Source organism: Sinocyclocheilus anshuiensis, unplaced genomic scaffold (assembly GCF_001515605.1).
Source record: "Sinocyclocheilus anshuiensis isolate Anshui unplaced genomic scaffold, SAMN03320099.WGS_v1.1 scaffold620, whole genome shotgun sequence".
NCBI classification, from domain to species: Eukaryota; Metazoa; Chordata; class Actinopteri; order Cypriniformes; family Cyprinidae; genus Sinocyclocheilus; species Sinocyclocheilus anshuiensis.
The window spans coordinates 418354-436014 of record NW_015557087.1 but is presented as its reverse complement, the minus strand read 5'-3'; the positions used below and the strand labels follow the sequence as shown (position 1 = coordinate 436014).

Below are 17661 nucleotides of genomic sequence, written 5' to 3'. Positions count from 1 at the left end.
GGCGATCCACAGCACTAAGTTGATGTATTCCCTCAGCGACCAGCACAGATCAGCTCTAGGCATGACGAAGCGGATATCGTCCTCTTTTGGAAGACCAAACAAAGTAATTTCGCTTTCACAATGAAACACACAGCATCTTCACGACATGGGGGCGGCAACAATACTACAGCGAGAATAAAAGTTACACCTTCTTTCTTTGCGTGAACATTTGGGCGGCGTTATGCAAATCTTCCCACATCGTGACGTAGACATGTGAGGGCGTGTTAGAACGAGTCGTTTTAGGTAGGCGAGGTTAACTCTGAACTTTTATAAAGAATATCTCTTTGGATTTGAGACTTTAGTCTTTGCAACTTTACAGATCTTCTTTATGCACCAAGAGCTTGTAACACTCCAAAGAGAAAGGAAAAATTTTAATCGCATCATATGACCCCTTTAAATTATAATTTTATTGCCTTCTTTTTGATCAACGTCCTGGACAGGTTGCCTGACATTCATATACTATAATATAATAATGTACATAGCTGTGTCACAATAGACTTGGAAGTCTGTATAGCTGAGGTAAAGCACACTATACTCACAGATATAATAATACTCCTGCCCAACATGGAACTCGTATCCGAGCGAGAAGGCGCTGTAGCGCTGGAACTTTTCTGAGAATTTGATTGGTGCGTGTGGGGCGTGGGGACGGTTACACTCCCAGCGTTTGAAGCCCAGCTGTGGGTCGCATGTACGGTAACCACGATAACTGACCATGTAGAGCACGTACTGCTCGGCAACGCCTCTCTGACTGCTGTTGTAGTGAGGACAGTAGATATCCAGGTAGTCATTGACATTCACCTGCACTGTGTAGCCCTCCTTACGAAGTCTGATGACAAAAAGGAAACACACAAAAATGGTCACATTGTGCTCAAACAATGCTAGGCATATTTGGCTTCTTTATACATAAACACATACAGTAGGTCCAGCCAAAATGTCAGCATGTCAGCTTTACGTATAAGAAACTGCAAAACAATTTCCAATTTCCTGTACTCCAATTTTCTGGTCCTTTGGGGAAAATTGGAACATAATAGGAAATAGGAATAAAAACAATACAATACAAAGCAAAACAGAAACTATACAACTATAATATATACTAAAACTGTAATGTTTAAATATTACAACTGTTTTCATTTTAAATATTTGAATAATAAAGGAAAACTATACAAGAAAACTGTTAATTTTTATAAGATGAGGTATTGGCTGTCATGCTGCAGGACACTAGTGTTAGTATAATAACAAATATTGTGTTCTTATTACAAATATTTTTGACTCTTTGACAAATTGCTTAGTTCCACCTCTTTTGTAAGTCAGTTTGGATAAAGGTGTCTATAATAAATGTAAATGTCTGCTAAATGCATGTTATTTTAGTATCCATTATATATTGTACTAATCAGTGTTGGGCAGTAACTAGTTACTAGTAACTATTTACTGTAATATTACTTTTTGCAGTAACTAGTTGTGTAACTAATTACTAATAGGATTTCAGTAATATTATTACAGTTACCATCCATAAAACAGCTAGTTACATAGTTACTTTTGATGCCTCAACCCCTACTGATTTCCAATAATTCCTAGATTTTCATAATTTTCACGACTCGCACAGGCACATGAAGTCACCAGTGCTTCAGGAAAGTTTGGAATATGGAAAAGCTTACATTCAGGGGATGGAAATATTGCCATTACACTGATTTTATCATGAAAAAAGGTGATCTGAACACTGATGTGTAAGTTGTGGCATTACATTACTCTGGCATTACATGGCTTGCCCACCCACATCCCTCTGATCCCGATATAAATTATAGTACTATAATTAAAAATCTTATGAACTTATGTGATTTCTTTTGATAAAATACTAAATGAAATATAATTATTTGGGTTACAGAGAAATCATAGCTACAATTAACTTCAAGCTATACAGGTGCATCTCAATAAATTAGAATGTCATGGAAAAGTTAAAATCATCACAATTAAAAGAACCAAAGACTTAAACTACTTCAGTCTGTGTGCATTGAATTTATTTAATACATGAGTTTCACAATTTGAGTTGAATTACTGAAATAAATGAACTTTTCCATGACATTCTAATTTATTGAGATGCACCTGTACATGACAATCAATACAACACGTTTACTTAAAAGTCACTATCAATCATCATTGAGTGTTTGTAAAAAAACACTTCTGACTGCCATCCAATGTAGATTTTGGTCAAATGATGAGGCAGAAATATATTGAATTTTATGGGGAAGATATACAATTACAACTTCTGTGTGGCGTGTAGGGAACGTATTGTAACTAGTAGGCTAGTGTAACTAATTACTGTTGCCAGATAGTAATAAAGTTATAATATTACTTTTGAAATGAGTAACTAGTAATGAGTAATTTAATACATTCTTTGAGTAACTAGCCCAACACTGAAATCAGTACACACGCAAACACATAAACAGGTCTTTCCTTTTCATTCAAGGTTAAAGGAGGAAAAAAACAAGTTTTCACGTGATTATGGATGCATTTCAATCGGCTGAAGTTCTGGCAGAATCAGTTGCAAGTTTGTATCAGACATTTGCATTTCGGGGGAAGCTCCCTCAGGCCTGTGAGACATAATGAAGGTGAGCATGAAGGGAGAGACGAGTGATGGCTGTGTTGGGACCTGTAGTAATATATTGTTATACCGCTCCAGTGCGCAGCTCTAATATAGACAATGAGTCTTACCATTCCAAGACGGAGCCTGATGAAAACGCACGTAACGCAACGTAGGCTATATAAACAACGAGGAGCGCTTGCGCCAAGTGAATGCAGCTCTCGCGGGAAGTGTCATACTTCAGGCTAGAAAAGTTGCAGTGGCAGTGCAAGTGTCAGAATTCAAAACCCAGCCGCGGTCCCTTCTTCACTGCACTCGTTTGTCAATGTCACAGCAGTAGACACCGAGAGGATGGAGTAAAACTCAGCGGGTTCTTCTCCTAATGGGAGGTTGCAGTAATAACAACTGACCAGCAGGTGTCAGTATTTAGATGAATAACAATTTATTTTCTTCGGTTCTAGGTCACTTCTCATGGGAGATTATTATTCAATTATTAAATGAAGATCAAAAGCGCTGCATTAACGCCTCTCCCCCTTCGTTTCTGGTCCCCACTCCCACACTCCTCTCATTCTATTCCTCCGTCTTCCTTCTGACTTTAAATTGCTAATATGGTGAGTATGGAGGACGAAACCTGCAAAAACAATAAATAACTAAATAAATGTGTGCATAAATACACGTATTCTTGTTTAAATACATAAATAAATAATTACACATGTGATGAAAGTAGGCAAATAATTAATATAAATTGGTGGGCAAATGGAAAATGTTGAAGGAAATGCTAAACTCATCCTAAATATTTTCCTTTGATCACTCATTTATTTCTGAATGTAGTTCCACATTTATTTTTCCTCTGCGCAACATGCTAATGAGAGGGTGTCAATTTTCCAAGAGTAGGCAGATCGTGTGTGACGCGCTTGAGCGTTTGCCTGCGCATGCGTATTAACTTCATCAGTCAAGGGGACTGATTATTATCTTACACTTTTTCATAGGGTTAGTTTTGTAGTTATAATCACGAGAGAGCTAAATCATAAAAGATTTTAAGTGGCCAATGTAAAATATTAATGCTTACATAGCTCTTAATTGCAATACTGAACCGTTATTTGCTTAATAAACATACATTTGTCGCCTGTATTTTCTGTTCTGATAACTAATGGGAAAAACTGTCTGTTCCTCGATTAAACTACTTCATACCAGACCAGTCATCTCACGATGACCATGGGACACTGATATTAGAGTTGTCTCTAGCTGGAGACTCAATCGGGTTTAAAAAAAATGACGTCAGGCGCTCCAGTGCGCAGCTCTAATATAGACAATGAGTCTTACCATTCCAAGACGGAGCCTGATGAAAACGCACGTAACGCAACGTAGGCTATATAAACAACGAGGAGCGCTTGCGCCAAGTGAATGCAGCTCTCGCGGGAAGTGTCATACTTCAGGCTAGAAAAGTTGCAGTGGCAGTGCAAGTGTCAGAATTCAAAACCCAGCCGCGGTCCCTTCTTCACTGCACTCGTTTGTCAATGTCACAGCAGTAGACACCGAGAGGATGGAGTAAAACTCAGCGGGTTCTTCTCCTAATGGGAGGTTGCAGTAATAACAACTGACCAGCAGGTGTCAGTATTTAGATGAATAACAATTTATTTTCTTCGGTTCTAGGTCACTTCTCATGGGAGATTATTATTCAATTATTAAATGAAGATCAAAAGCGCTGCATTAACGCCTCTCCCCCTTCGTTTCTGGTCCCCACTCCCACACTCCTCTCATTCTATTCCTCCGTCTTCCTTCTGACTTTAAATTGCTAATATGGTGAGTATGGAGGACGAAACCTGCAAAAACAATAAATAACTAAATAAATGTGTGCATAAATACACGTATTCTTGTTTAAATACATAAATAAATAATTACACATGTGATGAAAGTAGGCAAATAATTAATATAAATTGGTGGGCAAATGGAAAATGTTGAAGGAAATGCTAAACTCATCCTAAATATTTTCCTTTGATCACTCATTTATTTCTGAATGTAGTTCCACATTTATTTTTCCTCTGCGCAACATGCTAATGAGAGGGTGTCAATTTTCCAAGAGTAGGCAGATCGTGTGTGACGCGCTTGAGCGTTTGCCTGCGCATGCGTATTAACTTCATCAGTCAAGGGGACTGATTATTATCTTACACTTTTTCATAGGGTTAGTTTTGTAGTTATAATCACGAGAGAGCTAAATCATAAAAGATTTTAAGTGGCCAATGTAAAATATTAATGCTTACATAGCTCTTAATTGCAATACTGAACCGTTATTTGCTTAATAAACATACATTTGTCGCCTGTATTTTCTGTTCTGATAACTAATGGGAAAAACTGTCTGTTCCTCGATTAAACTACTTCATACCAGACCAGTCATCTCACGATGACCATGGGACACTGATATTAGAGTTGTCTCTAGCTGGAGACTCAATCGGGTTTAAAAAAAATGACGTCAGGAAACGACACTGGCCATTTCTTTGGGTCGTTCGTAAAGTCACAGATACTGTATGGACAATACAGCTCAGTTTTTTATGTATCTTGCTCTGTTAAACGGAAAAAGTGACTTTACATAGGTCATATTGGATTAACACCATGCATTTCCTGTCAGCGGGAAAGCCGCGCCCCCAGCTATGACATTACCCCGACCAAGTCCATGGTTGACACCCTCTCATTAGCATGTTGTGCAGAGGAAAAATAAATGTGGAACTACATTCAGAAATAAATTAGTGATCAAAGGAAAATAAATAGGATGAGTTTAGCATTTCCTTAAACATTTTCCATTTGTCCACTAATTTATTTTATTTATTTGCCTACTTTAATCACATGTTTAATTATTTCTATATGTATTTAAACAAGAATTTGTGTATTTATACAGACATTTATTTATTTATTTGCATATTTATTTATTTGTGTATTTATTTATTTATTGTTTTTGCAGGTTTCGTCCTCCATAGGTGAGTGAGCGCAAACGTTTGCTGCATGTCTCTATAACGCTACACCCCTCTACTCATACACTTACATCAGGAAAAAAGTAAAACATATAAATAAATTAAATAAATAAAAGTAAAAAAAATATATACAAATATTTTTTTTATTCCAGTAATATGGTTCTAACCTATTCAGTAAGTGATAGGCTAAAATGATTAACCATTATAAACATTTAGTTAATTGTTACTACAGAAAATCTGTAACTTGGTATTATTGACCAGTTTAATAATAATAATAATAATAATAATAATGAGTCTGAAAGGTCCCAAATGGAAAAATATGTGCTAGTTGTCACTTTTTACTCATTTTTGAGTAGGTTCATTTTTTAAAGTGAATTTCTGTGTAGGCACAGACCTTAAAGTCTTCGTTAAAGGTTTTGAGTGTTTCTAATATTATTTGGCGAGAGAAGAAAAATATAATTTTTTAATATTCACCAATCGTGTAGCATGTCGACACAGCATACTAAGTAGTCACAGTGGAATCTGCTGTTAAAACTAGGCTTTTGAGCAAAATGTAAACATTAGAAACATGAAACAATTCATTAAATAGAAAAAAAATGTATATTCTGATAATCATTGTTTTAAATCTTGTAATCAACACATTTAAATTCTAATTAAATAAAAACAAAACAAAATCAAAAAGCCATTTTTATCTTTCATTACAAACTTCTTTGGAGTGCCGGGATGCTGACAGTACAATCTGAGAAGGAAGACTGATGGAAGGGAATCTGCAGTTGTGCTTAAGTCCACTAGAGGGCGATAAAGAGAGGAAACGTAACCCACCGTGGGAGATTTAAAATCATTTAAAAAATGATCCTGAGTATTAAAAAAAAAAAGACTGCCACACATTTCCTCCTCCGCTCAGAGTAGTTACCTCTCTGTCTACAAGAACAAATCATTGGAACTATTTAGCTAACATTTGAAGGAACATACAGCATACACGCAAGATTCACATGATTGTATATGTGAGCACATGCATGGGGCTGTTTGGGTCCAGGATACAAGATGCTGAGCTGGGCAGTAAGGGATTTTGGGACAGCAGGTTAGAGCAAGATCAAGACTCGGTGGATCAATGTCACTATGAGAAAGAGAGAGAGACAGAGACCAAGCTTCTACAAGAGAACAAAAGCCAAGAAAAGCAATAATACTATATGAAACACAACTGCCCATATAAGCATTTTAGTTCGCTTCATTAATCAAATGTGGCAAGTACACAAAAGAAATCCCATTATTACAGTCTATTTTTTGTTTTTGAACACATGAATTAAAATCCTCATCCTTTCCATGTAGAACGTAAGATGCACATTTCTCATGGTTACATATGTGTAGAATGATTGTGCCTACAGAGCATATTTGTATAATGAGCGAAAGAGAGCTGAGAGAGATGGCAGAGCTGAATCAGCACCACAGGAGAAACAGCAGCTCTCTTCTCTTCCCTTGTTGTTCGTTTCTGTTCTTCTAATTAACCCCCTCAATTCGTTTAATTAAAGGAGAGCATCTGTCCTGCGAACAGTTGACAAAACACATGTGAGGGGTGCGTTAACACACACAAACACCCACACACATGCTGCGCTCTATAAAGGAGACCTGCAGATCCACTGATGACTGTGGTTGGAAAGTAAGTGTTTAGTTAACATACAGACCTCTGCATCGAGTCGATTAAGGAGTAGCCTATCACATGAGCAAGAGTGCTGTTCTGAATATCATGTGATTTGTCCGCTGGTAGTCACAGCTGCACTGCTATTCAGACCAACAGCATGATTTTATACTATAGTTCAATAAACAAGAAGTTCATAATAATAACATACATTTTTGATACAATTTAGCAATTTACCTTGTCTAATATTGCTCTGTGAATGAAAATAGTTCCAAATGAAGCCAAACATTCCAATCGGTTTAACGATTCAATGACTCACTCACTTGTTACAATCCTGAAAGAATCTATGTTTTTGAAATCATCAATCATCAAATCGCTTGAGTAAATGATTCAATAACACAATAACTCAATTGTTATACTATTCTGAATGAACCAGTGTTTCTGAATGCATCAAATTAATTGAGTAAATGCTTTAATGACTCCCTTATCACAATCCAGAATAAATCAATGGTTCTGAACAAATAGCTTGAGTGAATGATTTAATGACACGCTTGTTAAATTCCTGAACGAATCCATGTTTTTGAACAAATTGCTTGAGTATATGATTCAATGACTCAATCATGAAGACAGTCACTTGTTGCCATCAATGTAAACTTGCAGAAAAATCTGCAAAACCAATGCAGAGACTGACAGTCTGTCATGTGCAAACATGGATTTTGAATGCAACTTTACTAGTGCAGTTTTACCAGTTATAAAAAAAAAACTTTTATATTATTACTTAAACCTTTTAATTATTATTTCATTTTCCTATAAAAGCTTTGTATATTAGGCATTTATACTGCATGTTTTTGTTGTCATGTCTTATCTATAAAAGGTAAGCTAAGGCTGCCACTAGTGCACCCTCAAAAAACAGGTGCTTTACTCCCATGATAGAGCTCAGTGCTTCTTTCGCATCTCCATTTTGTCTCCCATCTAATTATTTGGTCAATCCCTCTACTCGTTTTGTTCCCCCCTCTCTCTTTTTCTCTTCACTCGTCCTTTCTTTCCTCCTCTACAGCAATAAATTATGGAAAGGTTATTAAATTCAGAAGCATCATCGAGCTGCTGGCACCAGCTCACACATGCATGCGACTGCAAACGTGCCACATGCCACCCCAATAAATTTAATCGAAATTCCACTCTTTGCAGCCAAACAGACATTTACTATTCAATGGGTTCAGAGCAGGTTTTTTAATCAATCAAACGTTCTCGAAATCAGTGTTTCAGCCGAGAGAGAGGATGAGTGTGTGTTTGGTTTTAAATCTGCTAAGGAATTGATATGTGTCAGTGGGGGGAGAGTTCAGCCGCTGTTACCTGCTCTCAAGGCCGACCTCATCACCGCCCCCCTCACATCAGCAGAGTGTGTGTGAGCGTAAATCACACACACCTCCCCTCGTTTCAAACCCCATTTGCCACAGGCAATTAGAAACCAACAAATCTCTAGCTCTCTCCTGCTTTAACTCCTCTCTGCGGCTCATTCTCTACATCTCACTCCTTTCCGCTGTTCTCCTTCCTCTTCTCTCACTCTGTATCAGTACAGTCACTCAATGTCACAGCCCTGATGGCGAGTTTTAGCCTTTTGAACTGTACTAATCCAACAGATAAATTCACACTCACTCACTCTCTGTCTCGCACACACACACACACACACACACACACATACAAATGGCTACTTTCTGACTTTGGTCGATAGTATGTGAAGTTTAAAGTCAACCTCTCTGTTTATTAAACAGAGGGTGCAGATATGATTTTCAATAGACACAATATTTCATCTTTTTTAATATATCAGTTCAGTCTAGCCATTTTCTTCTCAGTCACCTCTATACAGAGACCGATGAACTGGCCTCACACACACACACACGCTGGTCCTCGCTTTACTGTTTATTACCCCCTTTCTTCTGAACAACAATGAGGATATGGCTCTCTTGCTCTCCTCTGCATCTTTCCTTCACTCCCTCGCTCTCTTTATTGCAAGTTCAGGTAAGTTTACAGAACACAGCTCCCCTCTGAGCAATGAAGAGAGTGAATGTATGCTTCTGTTGGGCCTTGTTTTTTTTGTGTTTTTTTTTGTGTGGGGGCACGTCTCTGTTTATGTTATTATATATGTTATTACATCAGCTGGGGGCAGTTGATCTCCCATCATGCACCTGGAAAGCAAAACTTTTAAGGTAAATGATTGTTCAATTTTGTATTGTTTAATTTGTATTTGTATTATGCATGCTTGACATTTTGCCAAAGCCTGTTAATTATGTGTCATGTGGTGTTATGGCCGCTAGCCATTGTCCTGCTTTACGAGGCTGTCTTAAATGTGTTGATTAAGCTCTGTTGGCCATATCGAGCACAACAGTAACCGCCCATTTTGTCAGCAGCCTTGGTTCTGGAAGTGTTTTCCCATTGATTTTCTCCACAGGGATTTTTATAAAACTCTTCAATAAAGAGTTCTAGGCCATGAACAAAACCACCAAGCTTTAAGATGAATCACAACCAGTGGCGCAGCCAGGATGTTTTCATAGGGGTGGCCAGGAAGGGGCCAGAAACCAGTCTGGGTTGGCACAGAAATCTTCATTATTTCAATATGAAAATGCGTTTGACTATAAGGTACTGGACTGTTTTAGTGCCTAAAACACAACTGAATAGATAAATAATACTGAGTAAATATGACAATTTTTGTAATTATTCCTCACCTCCATGTATTTTAATAAAGGGACTCACTATAGCTTTATTGCTCAGTAAGCTTGGTTCTGGTTCTCAACACCTCCAAAAGCTTGTTCTCCATCATTGCATACTCATGGATGAGACATACATAGTTCAAAGTTTAGTCAACCTTCACTGAATTTTATATAATCAATGAACTCTGAAAAATAAATTAATTGCAACAGTTCTATCATACCTAAATTGAACCCTGTACAAAGAAAAAGGGGAAAACTGTTCTCTTTTGAATCCCCATGTGCAAGAATGTGAAAAAGTGCAGAAGTCAACAGCACATAAATGCCAGAATATAAAATGAGTTATTTTATGCATTTAAATATGGTTTCATTTTCGTACTATACAAATTAATGAAAAATTAGCGCATATTTTCTAGTACAAGTGCAGTGTGCTCACATTTACTTGTGCATTAAGTTACAAATAAAAACTTACATATCAATTTGCGCCTTGTATTGTGATCTGCATAATATTTTAGTACATGCATATGAGAGATTTTATTAAATGTTAAATGTGATGCATATATAAATACATGCATGCTCAGTTTTGCAGCTTTAATCGCCTTTTTGGTAATTTCATGACTTGACTGACGACAGAACTAGCCTATGACGTTGTATGCTCATAATTTCTTGTGCACTTTATTTATGATGAAGTGATATAGGCCTATAGAGCGTGCGCAGCATAATTGCGTACAGTTGAAGAGCGTGCCCCGTGAACACAGTAAAATGGCTGACAGGACAGGAAAGTTTGTTTTTCTAAGTTTTACTGACATATAGCCTTACGACCTCTCATCAGACCGCAGTTCACTGTTGTTCTGAAGCTCATTTGGCACCTGTACCTTTTCCGTGCTTGTTTGACTTGCGCCTGGCGCTGAGGCTAAGATGAAGTACGCGTCTGAAAAATCTCCCGTTTGTTGTGGTCATAAAGAGATAATAAACGCATGAATGACTTAATAAATGCATTGTCAAGAAAAAAAAAGAGACAAAAATTGCAGTTGTGAGTGGGGTGGCCCAAAGTATCAGCTTTGCCATCGAAAAAAAAAATGATTTCAATTTTTACTTGTGCTGTATTCTTGATTTTCAGTAGACCTATTATATTTCATATAGTGTACATCTGACTAGGGTGATATAGTGGCAAGATAAAGAAGATATTTGTCAAATATATTGATCACAAACTAAATATAAACTTCAGTTCTATGAAATTTGCTGCTATCTTTGTGGTTATTCTTCGTTATGGGGATGGAACATATATAACATATATACATATAACTCAGCTGTTTCTTCCAAACACCAGACAGCAAATGGGAACTTTTGCTAAAGTCACCTGTTTTTCAGATCATTTTCCAGAGAAAAAGACATGTCTCCTTTAGTGTTTCAGAAGAGATCTTAATGTTCCAAACTGTGCTTAGATTTGCCAATATCCTCAGATCTGCATAGAAACAATATGAACTCAAACATTACTCCTCAAATTCCACCCAAAGCAAATAATGTGAGCTCTCTCTACATTCATCTTATAGCTCTATTCTCTGTCAATAGTTTTCATTTGTGATTCTTGTAATGTTCCAAACAACTGTGGACCCCACTGACTTTCATTGTATGTATAAAAAATACTATTATCATTTTGTGTTCTACAGAATAAAGAACGTCATACAGGTTTGGAACAACATGGGTGAGTAAATGAATTTTTATTTTTAGGTGAACTATGGCTTTCAATGAAACATACAGTATTTATGTCTCCTGAGCTATGAAAGAGCAACCTTTGAACAAAAAGATTTTCACTCCAATCCTTTTTTTTTTTTTGCCCTAGTAGTCTGGAGCTTTAAATGGATCTCTAAAACAATCTGTTAGACAGACAGAAAGGAAGGAGGGACCGAGAGAGAGAGAGAGAGAGAGAGAAAAGCAGTGGTCTGAGCTGGGGGTTCCATTCTAAAAGCATTTGGCTTCAGTACAGGCCATGTGTCATGAATTAAAATTGAATTAGCATTGACTGTGTGAGTGCGTGCGTGTCTCAAAGAGACGGATGATGACCGACAGAGATGGATGGACACATTCAGGAAAGTGAAGGGGAGGAATGAAGGGATGAGGAAGAGGAGAAATGCAAATGAAGAAATGAACGACAGGAACAGAAGTGAGAAACTGGGACAGAAAGACTAAGAGAAGGTGAAACAGGACGCTGAACTAAAGAGAGAGAGAGAGGACGCGTCCATCAGGCTTAAGTCCTAAACATACTCTATAGTGAGTCCCAACTGGTTTAACTTCAACAAACAAATGTGCCGAACAACTTTATTTCCAAAATATAGAATTTGGGTCACATTTAACATTGAAAATTAAGCTGTTGAACACATCTGTTTACTTTTGTGTGATTAAACTAAGTAGGCCTAATCCTCAAAAAATGAATATAAATTATATATAATTTAATGAAATCTCTTCAAATTAGAATTAATGATTATTCTTGACAGCCAAAACTTCACTGAACAAAACCTTGTGGTTGACTCAAACCATGTTTATTCTTGTTGCAAGTAAACAAGTATTTAAATTAGTGTGGATTGTATTTTCTTTTCTTGCAAAGGCTGCCATTCCTAAAATATAAATATATTAACATATTTTCATCTATGAGTACTTGCTCATGAAATGTGGAAAAAAGTGTAATAATTAAAATGAAATAATTGTTTTTTATATTGCTACTATACTGAAGCCAAAGCAAATTATTAAATATATTATGTAGAAAATATAATTTTTCTACCCACATTAGGAGGAATGTTAAATGTATAAACCTGAAGAAAACATTTTCAATTAAACTTATACATTAATTATAAAATTAGTGTGACACTTATTATTTATCTATCTATCAAATAATGGAATCAAATAATGAATCATGGTTAATTAATTTATTATATCAACACTCTCAGTTTTTATTAATAAAAAATATGCAGCATTGTCATAATTACAGCAGAAATACCAGAGGAAATATGAAGAAATATGATTTTAGTTTTAGTTATTTAGCTATTTTAGTACTTCAACGTAAACTAAATGAAAATATGAAATGTTGGCAAATAACTGAATTAAAAAACCTTTTAAAATATTTTATTTCAGTTCATGTAAATGTGTTTATAAATTTAGTTTTAGTATTAGTTGTCAATAATAACCCTGGGTCCTGGACCAAAGTTTGCATTGGAGACTGTAAATGTTCTTCTATTTTCAGATCTTTTTTGGTTTCATTTTTCTGAGCAAGTTAGTTAAATGGTTGACATGTTTAAAGGTGTTTTTTTTTAACCTTTAAAAAACACATCCGCTTTAATGGCACAAATATTTGGAGGCGACCCTATCACCTTCCTAAGGTTTGTTACGGCCACAGAGCACACATTTGCATACTTGAGTCGAGCATGTTTCTGGCCTTGGAGAGAAAGAGCCATTTGAGGTATTGCGGATAATATACAAAAAGACTTAAATGAGTGTAAATGACCATTAAATCCCCAAATCATTGAAGTGGGTCGACACCTTTACATCAGTTCTTGGAGAGTAAAGTGCATCTGTTCAGCTGGGAATGCTACAATGAGGATTAAGTATAATTAAATGACTCTTTTCTAAAGGTGCTGGAGGACAAAACAAATTAAAAGGTAGAGTAAATAAAGACTCTCTTGAACTTCTCAGATTCAGTTAATCTCCTACGCTCTCAATCCGTTAAAAACGACAAACCAGCACACCTTTATCGAGCTGTAGTTTCAAAACATTAACCTCTGACCCTCACATTGATCCCAACCGAACCCCCATACCTCATCACATGTATGGCATCCCACCGTGTGGCATGTTTACAGTCCTGGATATTGGTAGTTTGGAGGCTCTTATAAACAATCAATACAGCGGTTAAGAAAGGAGCAGATTGGAGCAGTGTAATGGTCTCAAGTACTCACTCTAAAAGTGCTTTCTCCGAACCCGAGCCAACCCACTTACCCACACACACAGATGCAGGGCCGTCATTAAACTACATTTACACTCACACTAACACTATTTACACGGTCGGGTCTCAGTCCATGAGCGGCTATGAACCGAACAAGATGTGCAGGGAGAAACGTGTGATCTGTGGGTTCAGTATGTCAGAGTCTATTCCACGATCATTTTCTGCCAGTCAGAGTCCCAGAGACACGTGAGTCGGAGTAAATGGCACATAGCACTCCGCTTTAAGTGTGTGTTTCCATTAACCTCGCTGGCCTCTCTCTTCTCCCACACGTCTAATGTTGCCATTTCCTCTCGTGAAAGATGTGAAAGTGTGCAGCAAAACAAAATGAGGAGGGAAAGACAGTGTGCTTGTTTGTTTGTGTCTGTCTTTCTGATAAATAATTTATTGTGTCTTTTGCCCACCAAATGGAACATTGTTCTGTCAAACAACGCAGGTGAACAACACGACTTTGTGTCTTTGGCCTCTCTTTACTTCTTTTTCTCTCTTATCCCTGATAAAAAAAAAAAAAGCAATAATTTATTGTGTCTTTTGCCCACCAAATGGAACATTGTTCTGTCAAACAACGCAGGTGAACAACACGACTTTTTGTCTTTGGCCTCTCTTTTCTTCTTTTTCTCTCTTATCCCTGATAAAAAAAAAAAAAAGCTTAAACCAGTCTAAGGTGACTTTCTGGTCGTGTCTGGATTATGAAGGTCTCCCAGTCCAAAACCTTTCTAAAACCAGCAAACCGACAAGCAATAAACCAGCTTAGACTGGTTTCAGCTGTTTTTTTTTTTATTAGGGTCCCCTTTTCACTAGTTTTCTTTTACTCTGTCACTTTTTGCTCTCATTTCAGCATTTGTCTGTCTCCATTTCCATCCTCCATCTGTCTTGAGTTCTTTTTTTTTTTCATTTTGTGCACTCTTTCAGACTTCTATCTCCTCTATGTCATTCTCTTATATATAATTTAATTCAGACGCAATAATTTTATAAATTAAAAGCTAATTGACTGCTATCTAACTACTTGTGTTAGTTAGCAAGTCCAATACTTTTACAGAGGTTTCTCTTAAAAATTCACTTTAGCATACCAATATCCTCTTCAAAGGTTGATGAAGGCCATAATCCAATTCTTATTGGAGAACATACATTATGTTAAGGCAATAGATTTTATTTTTTTACATTAGAAATTTATTAGCAGAGGTTTATTACATCTGTAAATCAAGCATGATTTATGACTCATGTAGATAATGAGGTCTAAAATGCAGAAAAAGAGCTTATTCATACAAAATACTGAAACTGTAGGCATACTCACAAATTTCAGCATTTGTCTGTCTCCATTTCCATCCTCCATCTGTCTTGAGTTCTTTTTTTTTTTCATTTTGTGCACTCTTTCAGACTTCTATCTCCTCTATGTCATTCTCTTTCTCTAAACGCATTCCCCTTCCTTTAATTCACTCACTTCTTTTTGCTTTTCCTTTTCCTTCCTTTTCCTGCCTTTATGATTACTGTTGCCATACCATGTCAATACGCCACTCCACAGGGGATGAAAATTTAATATCAGAGAACAAGAGAGAGTGAGGGAGAGAGACACTTTTCAGAGCCCCTTTATCGTCCACTCCATTCAACAACAACAAAAAAACCCATCTTCTCCATGTACAACTCGAACAAGTTCACATTCCTTATAGTAACGTGCAAAGCAAAGCCAACTGAGCTGTAGGAACACAGAGGAGAGAGAACGAGAGAAGGAGATAGATGTGCTGGAGATAAAGAAGCGATTCAGAAACACTAATGAAGAGCTGATTTTGGCACAAAAGAGAAAAATAAAGACAAAACACAGAAAGGAAGGAAATATTGAGGGATAATGGGGAACACGGAATGAAAATGTGAGAAGCTTCACCTTATTACAAGGTTACAGAGATAACATAATGTTACAAAGATGTGATAAAGAAACTGCAAAAGAGAGAGAAACAGTCATTCACTCATGCTGGAGGTGAGATACACTACAGTCATATGGTAGAGTTCACAAACACAGCACACACAAATAAACACACACACAGATGTCATAGTTTATATCATTTTTTATTCTCTGTGTGTCAACAAATGGGTCATTATGTTTTCACTCCTCCAGTATAAATCATACTCATCTTTCCTCATCACTCATAATGACACTTTCCTTCATCAGGCTCACCACTCAATTTTTATCCACTTACAAAAAAAAAGCATCATGCTACTATATGAACTTCTCTGAAGGGATGCACAATATAGCTATAGCATATCAGTAACATATAGATTATTATTTTCAGTAACATTCAATAGTGTATATTTAAACATGCATGTTCATTTCCTAATTTTTACATTTACATTTTTACTTTTTCTGTATAATTCTGTTAAACATGCATGTTCATTTCCTTATTTTTACATTTTTACTTTTTCTGTATAATTCTGTTAAAGTAATTTTACCAGATCTCAATATGAATATCTATTTTTCATACTGTACAGTGTTGTGATGCCTAAATTTACTTGTAACATTCAAAACAATTGATTTTATATTTTCATTTATTTAGATATGCTATTTTTATTTATTTTTGCCAGATTTTAGAATAATAATACATTTTAAACAACAAACAAAACCCCCTCACCTCCATGTACAGATAATGTAATAATACACTGTAAAAATGATTTTTCAAAGTTGTAAATAAAAGAAAGATTAAAAGAAAAATTTCAGTCGTTCTACTTTCATGTTTGTTGTTTAATTAAATGTGTAATTTTTTAATGAATTTCTTTTCAATGTACTAAACACTAGTATCCCTACTGCTAACTATGACTACTACTACTAAATACCATGGTACATGAACATAACGAAAATTCAGTACAATGGTAAATCAAAGTGCCATAGAATTAAAGTAAGAATTTAAGTAAAAGTTGGTGTAACCTTTTGTATTCAGTTGGATTCAACCATTCTAAGTAATATTTTTGACTTCACTAAAATCAGTTCATTTACATTTTACCACATAAATCACACTTTCTAGGTTACCTGATAACATATTATTTGCTCAGTTTGAATGAAGTGTCCATAGAATGCAGTTCCTTACAGGGGTGAATCTGCTCTCACCCAATTGTAAATCAAAATGTGATCGGTTATAGCGAGAATGTGCTACGATTGTTCAGCGGAGTGTGGCTGTTATCTGATTGGCTTGAGTAGACGGTGGGTGGAGTCCACGCATTTGTGGATTGTCAGCATCTTGACGCTAGAAATATTTCAAAATCCACAAATGTGCGCAGCGATCCACAAATGCACAGAAAGCCATTCACAAATGCAAAACGTGTGATCCACAAATGTGTGCGGCGATCTACAAATGTACAGGACGCGATTCACAAATGAATTGGCTCGAGTAGATGGTGGGTGGAGTCCATACATTTGTGGATTGTCAGCGTCTTGACGCTAGAAATGTTTTAAAATCCACAAATGCGCAGCGAGCAATCCACAAATGCGTGCAGCGATCTACAAATGTACAGGACGCAATTCACAAATGAATGCCAGGCAAAGTTGTGTTTGTGACATAAAAATATATTTGTGAATATGTTTTTTATTGGCAAATCTCATTTTATTTAATTGTAAATTTAATTCATGTTTATGAAACTCTTAAAGGGGTCATATGATGCGATTTCAAGTTTTCCTTTCTCTTTCGAGTGTTACAAGCTGATTGTGCATAGATAAGATCCCTGAAGTTGCAAAGACTAAAGTCTCAAAACCAAAGAGATAT

At 36.3% G+C, this 17661-nt stretch overlaps 1 protein-coding gene across 1 annotated transcript in view; it reads right to left on the bottom strand.

Moving 5' to 3' along the window:
• LOC107677021 (ephrin-A3-like) overlaps window positions 1–17661 on the bottom strand; it is a 55903-nt gene that overhangs the window by 9117 nt on the left and 29125 nt on the right. The window contains exon 3 of the mRNA XM_016471801.1: window positions 579–865. Coding sequence (XP_016327287.1) covers window positions 579–865 — 287 coding nt within the window. The remainder of the gene's footprint in view (window positions 1–578; window positions 866–17661) is intronic.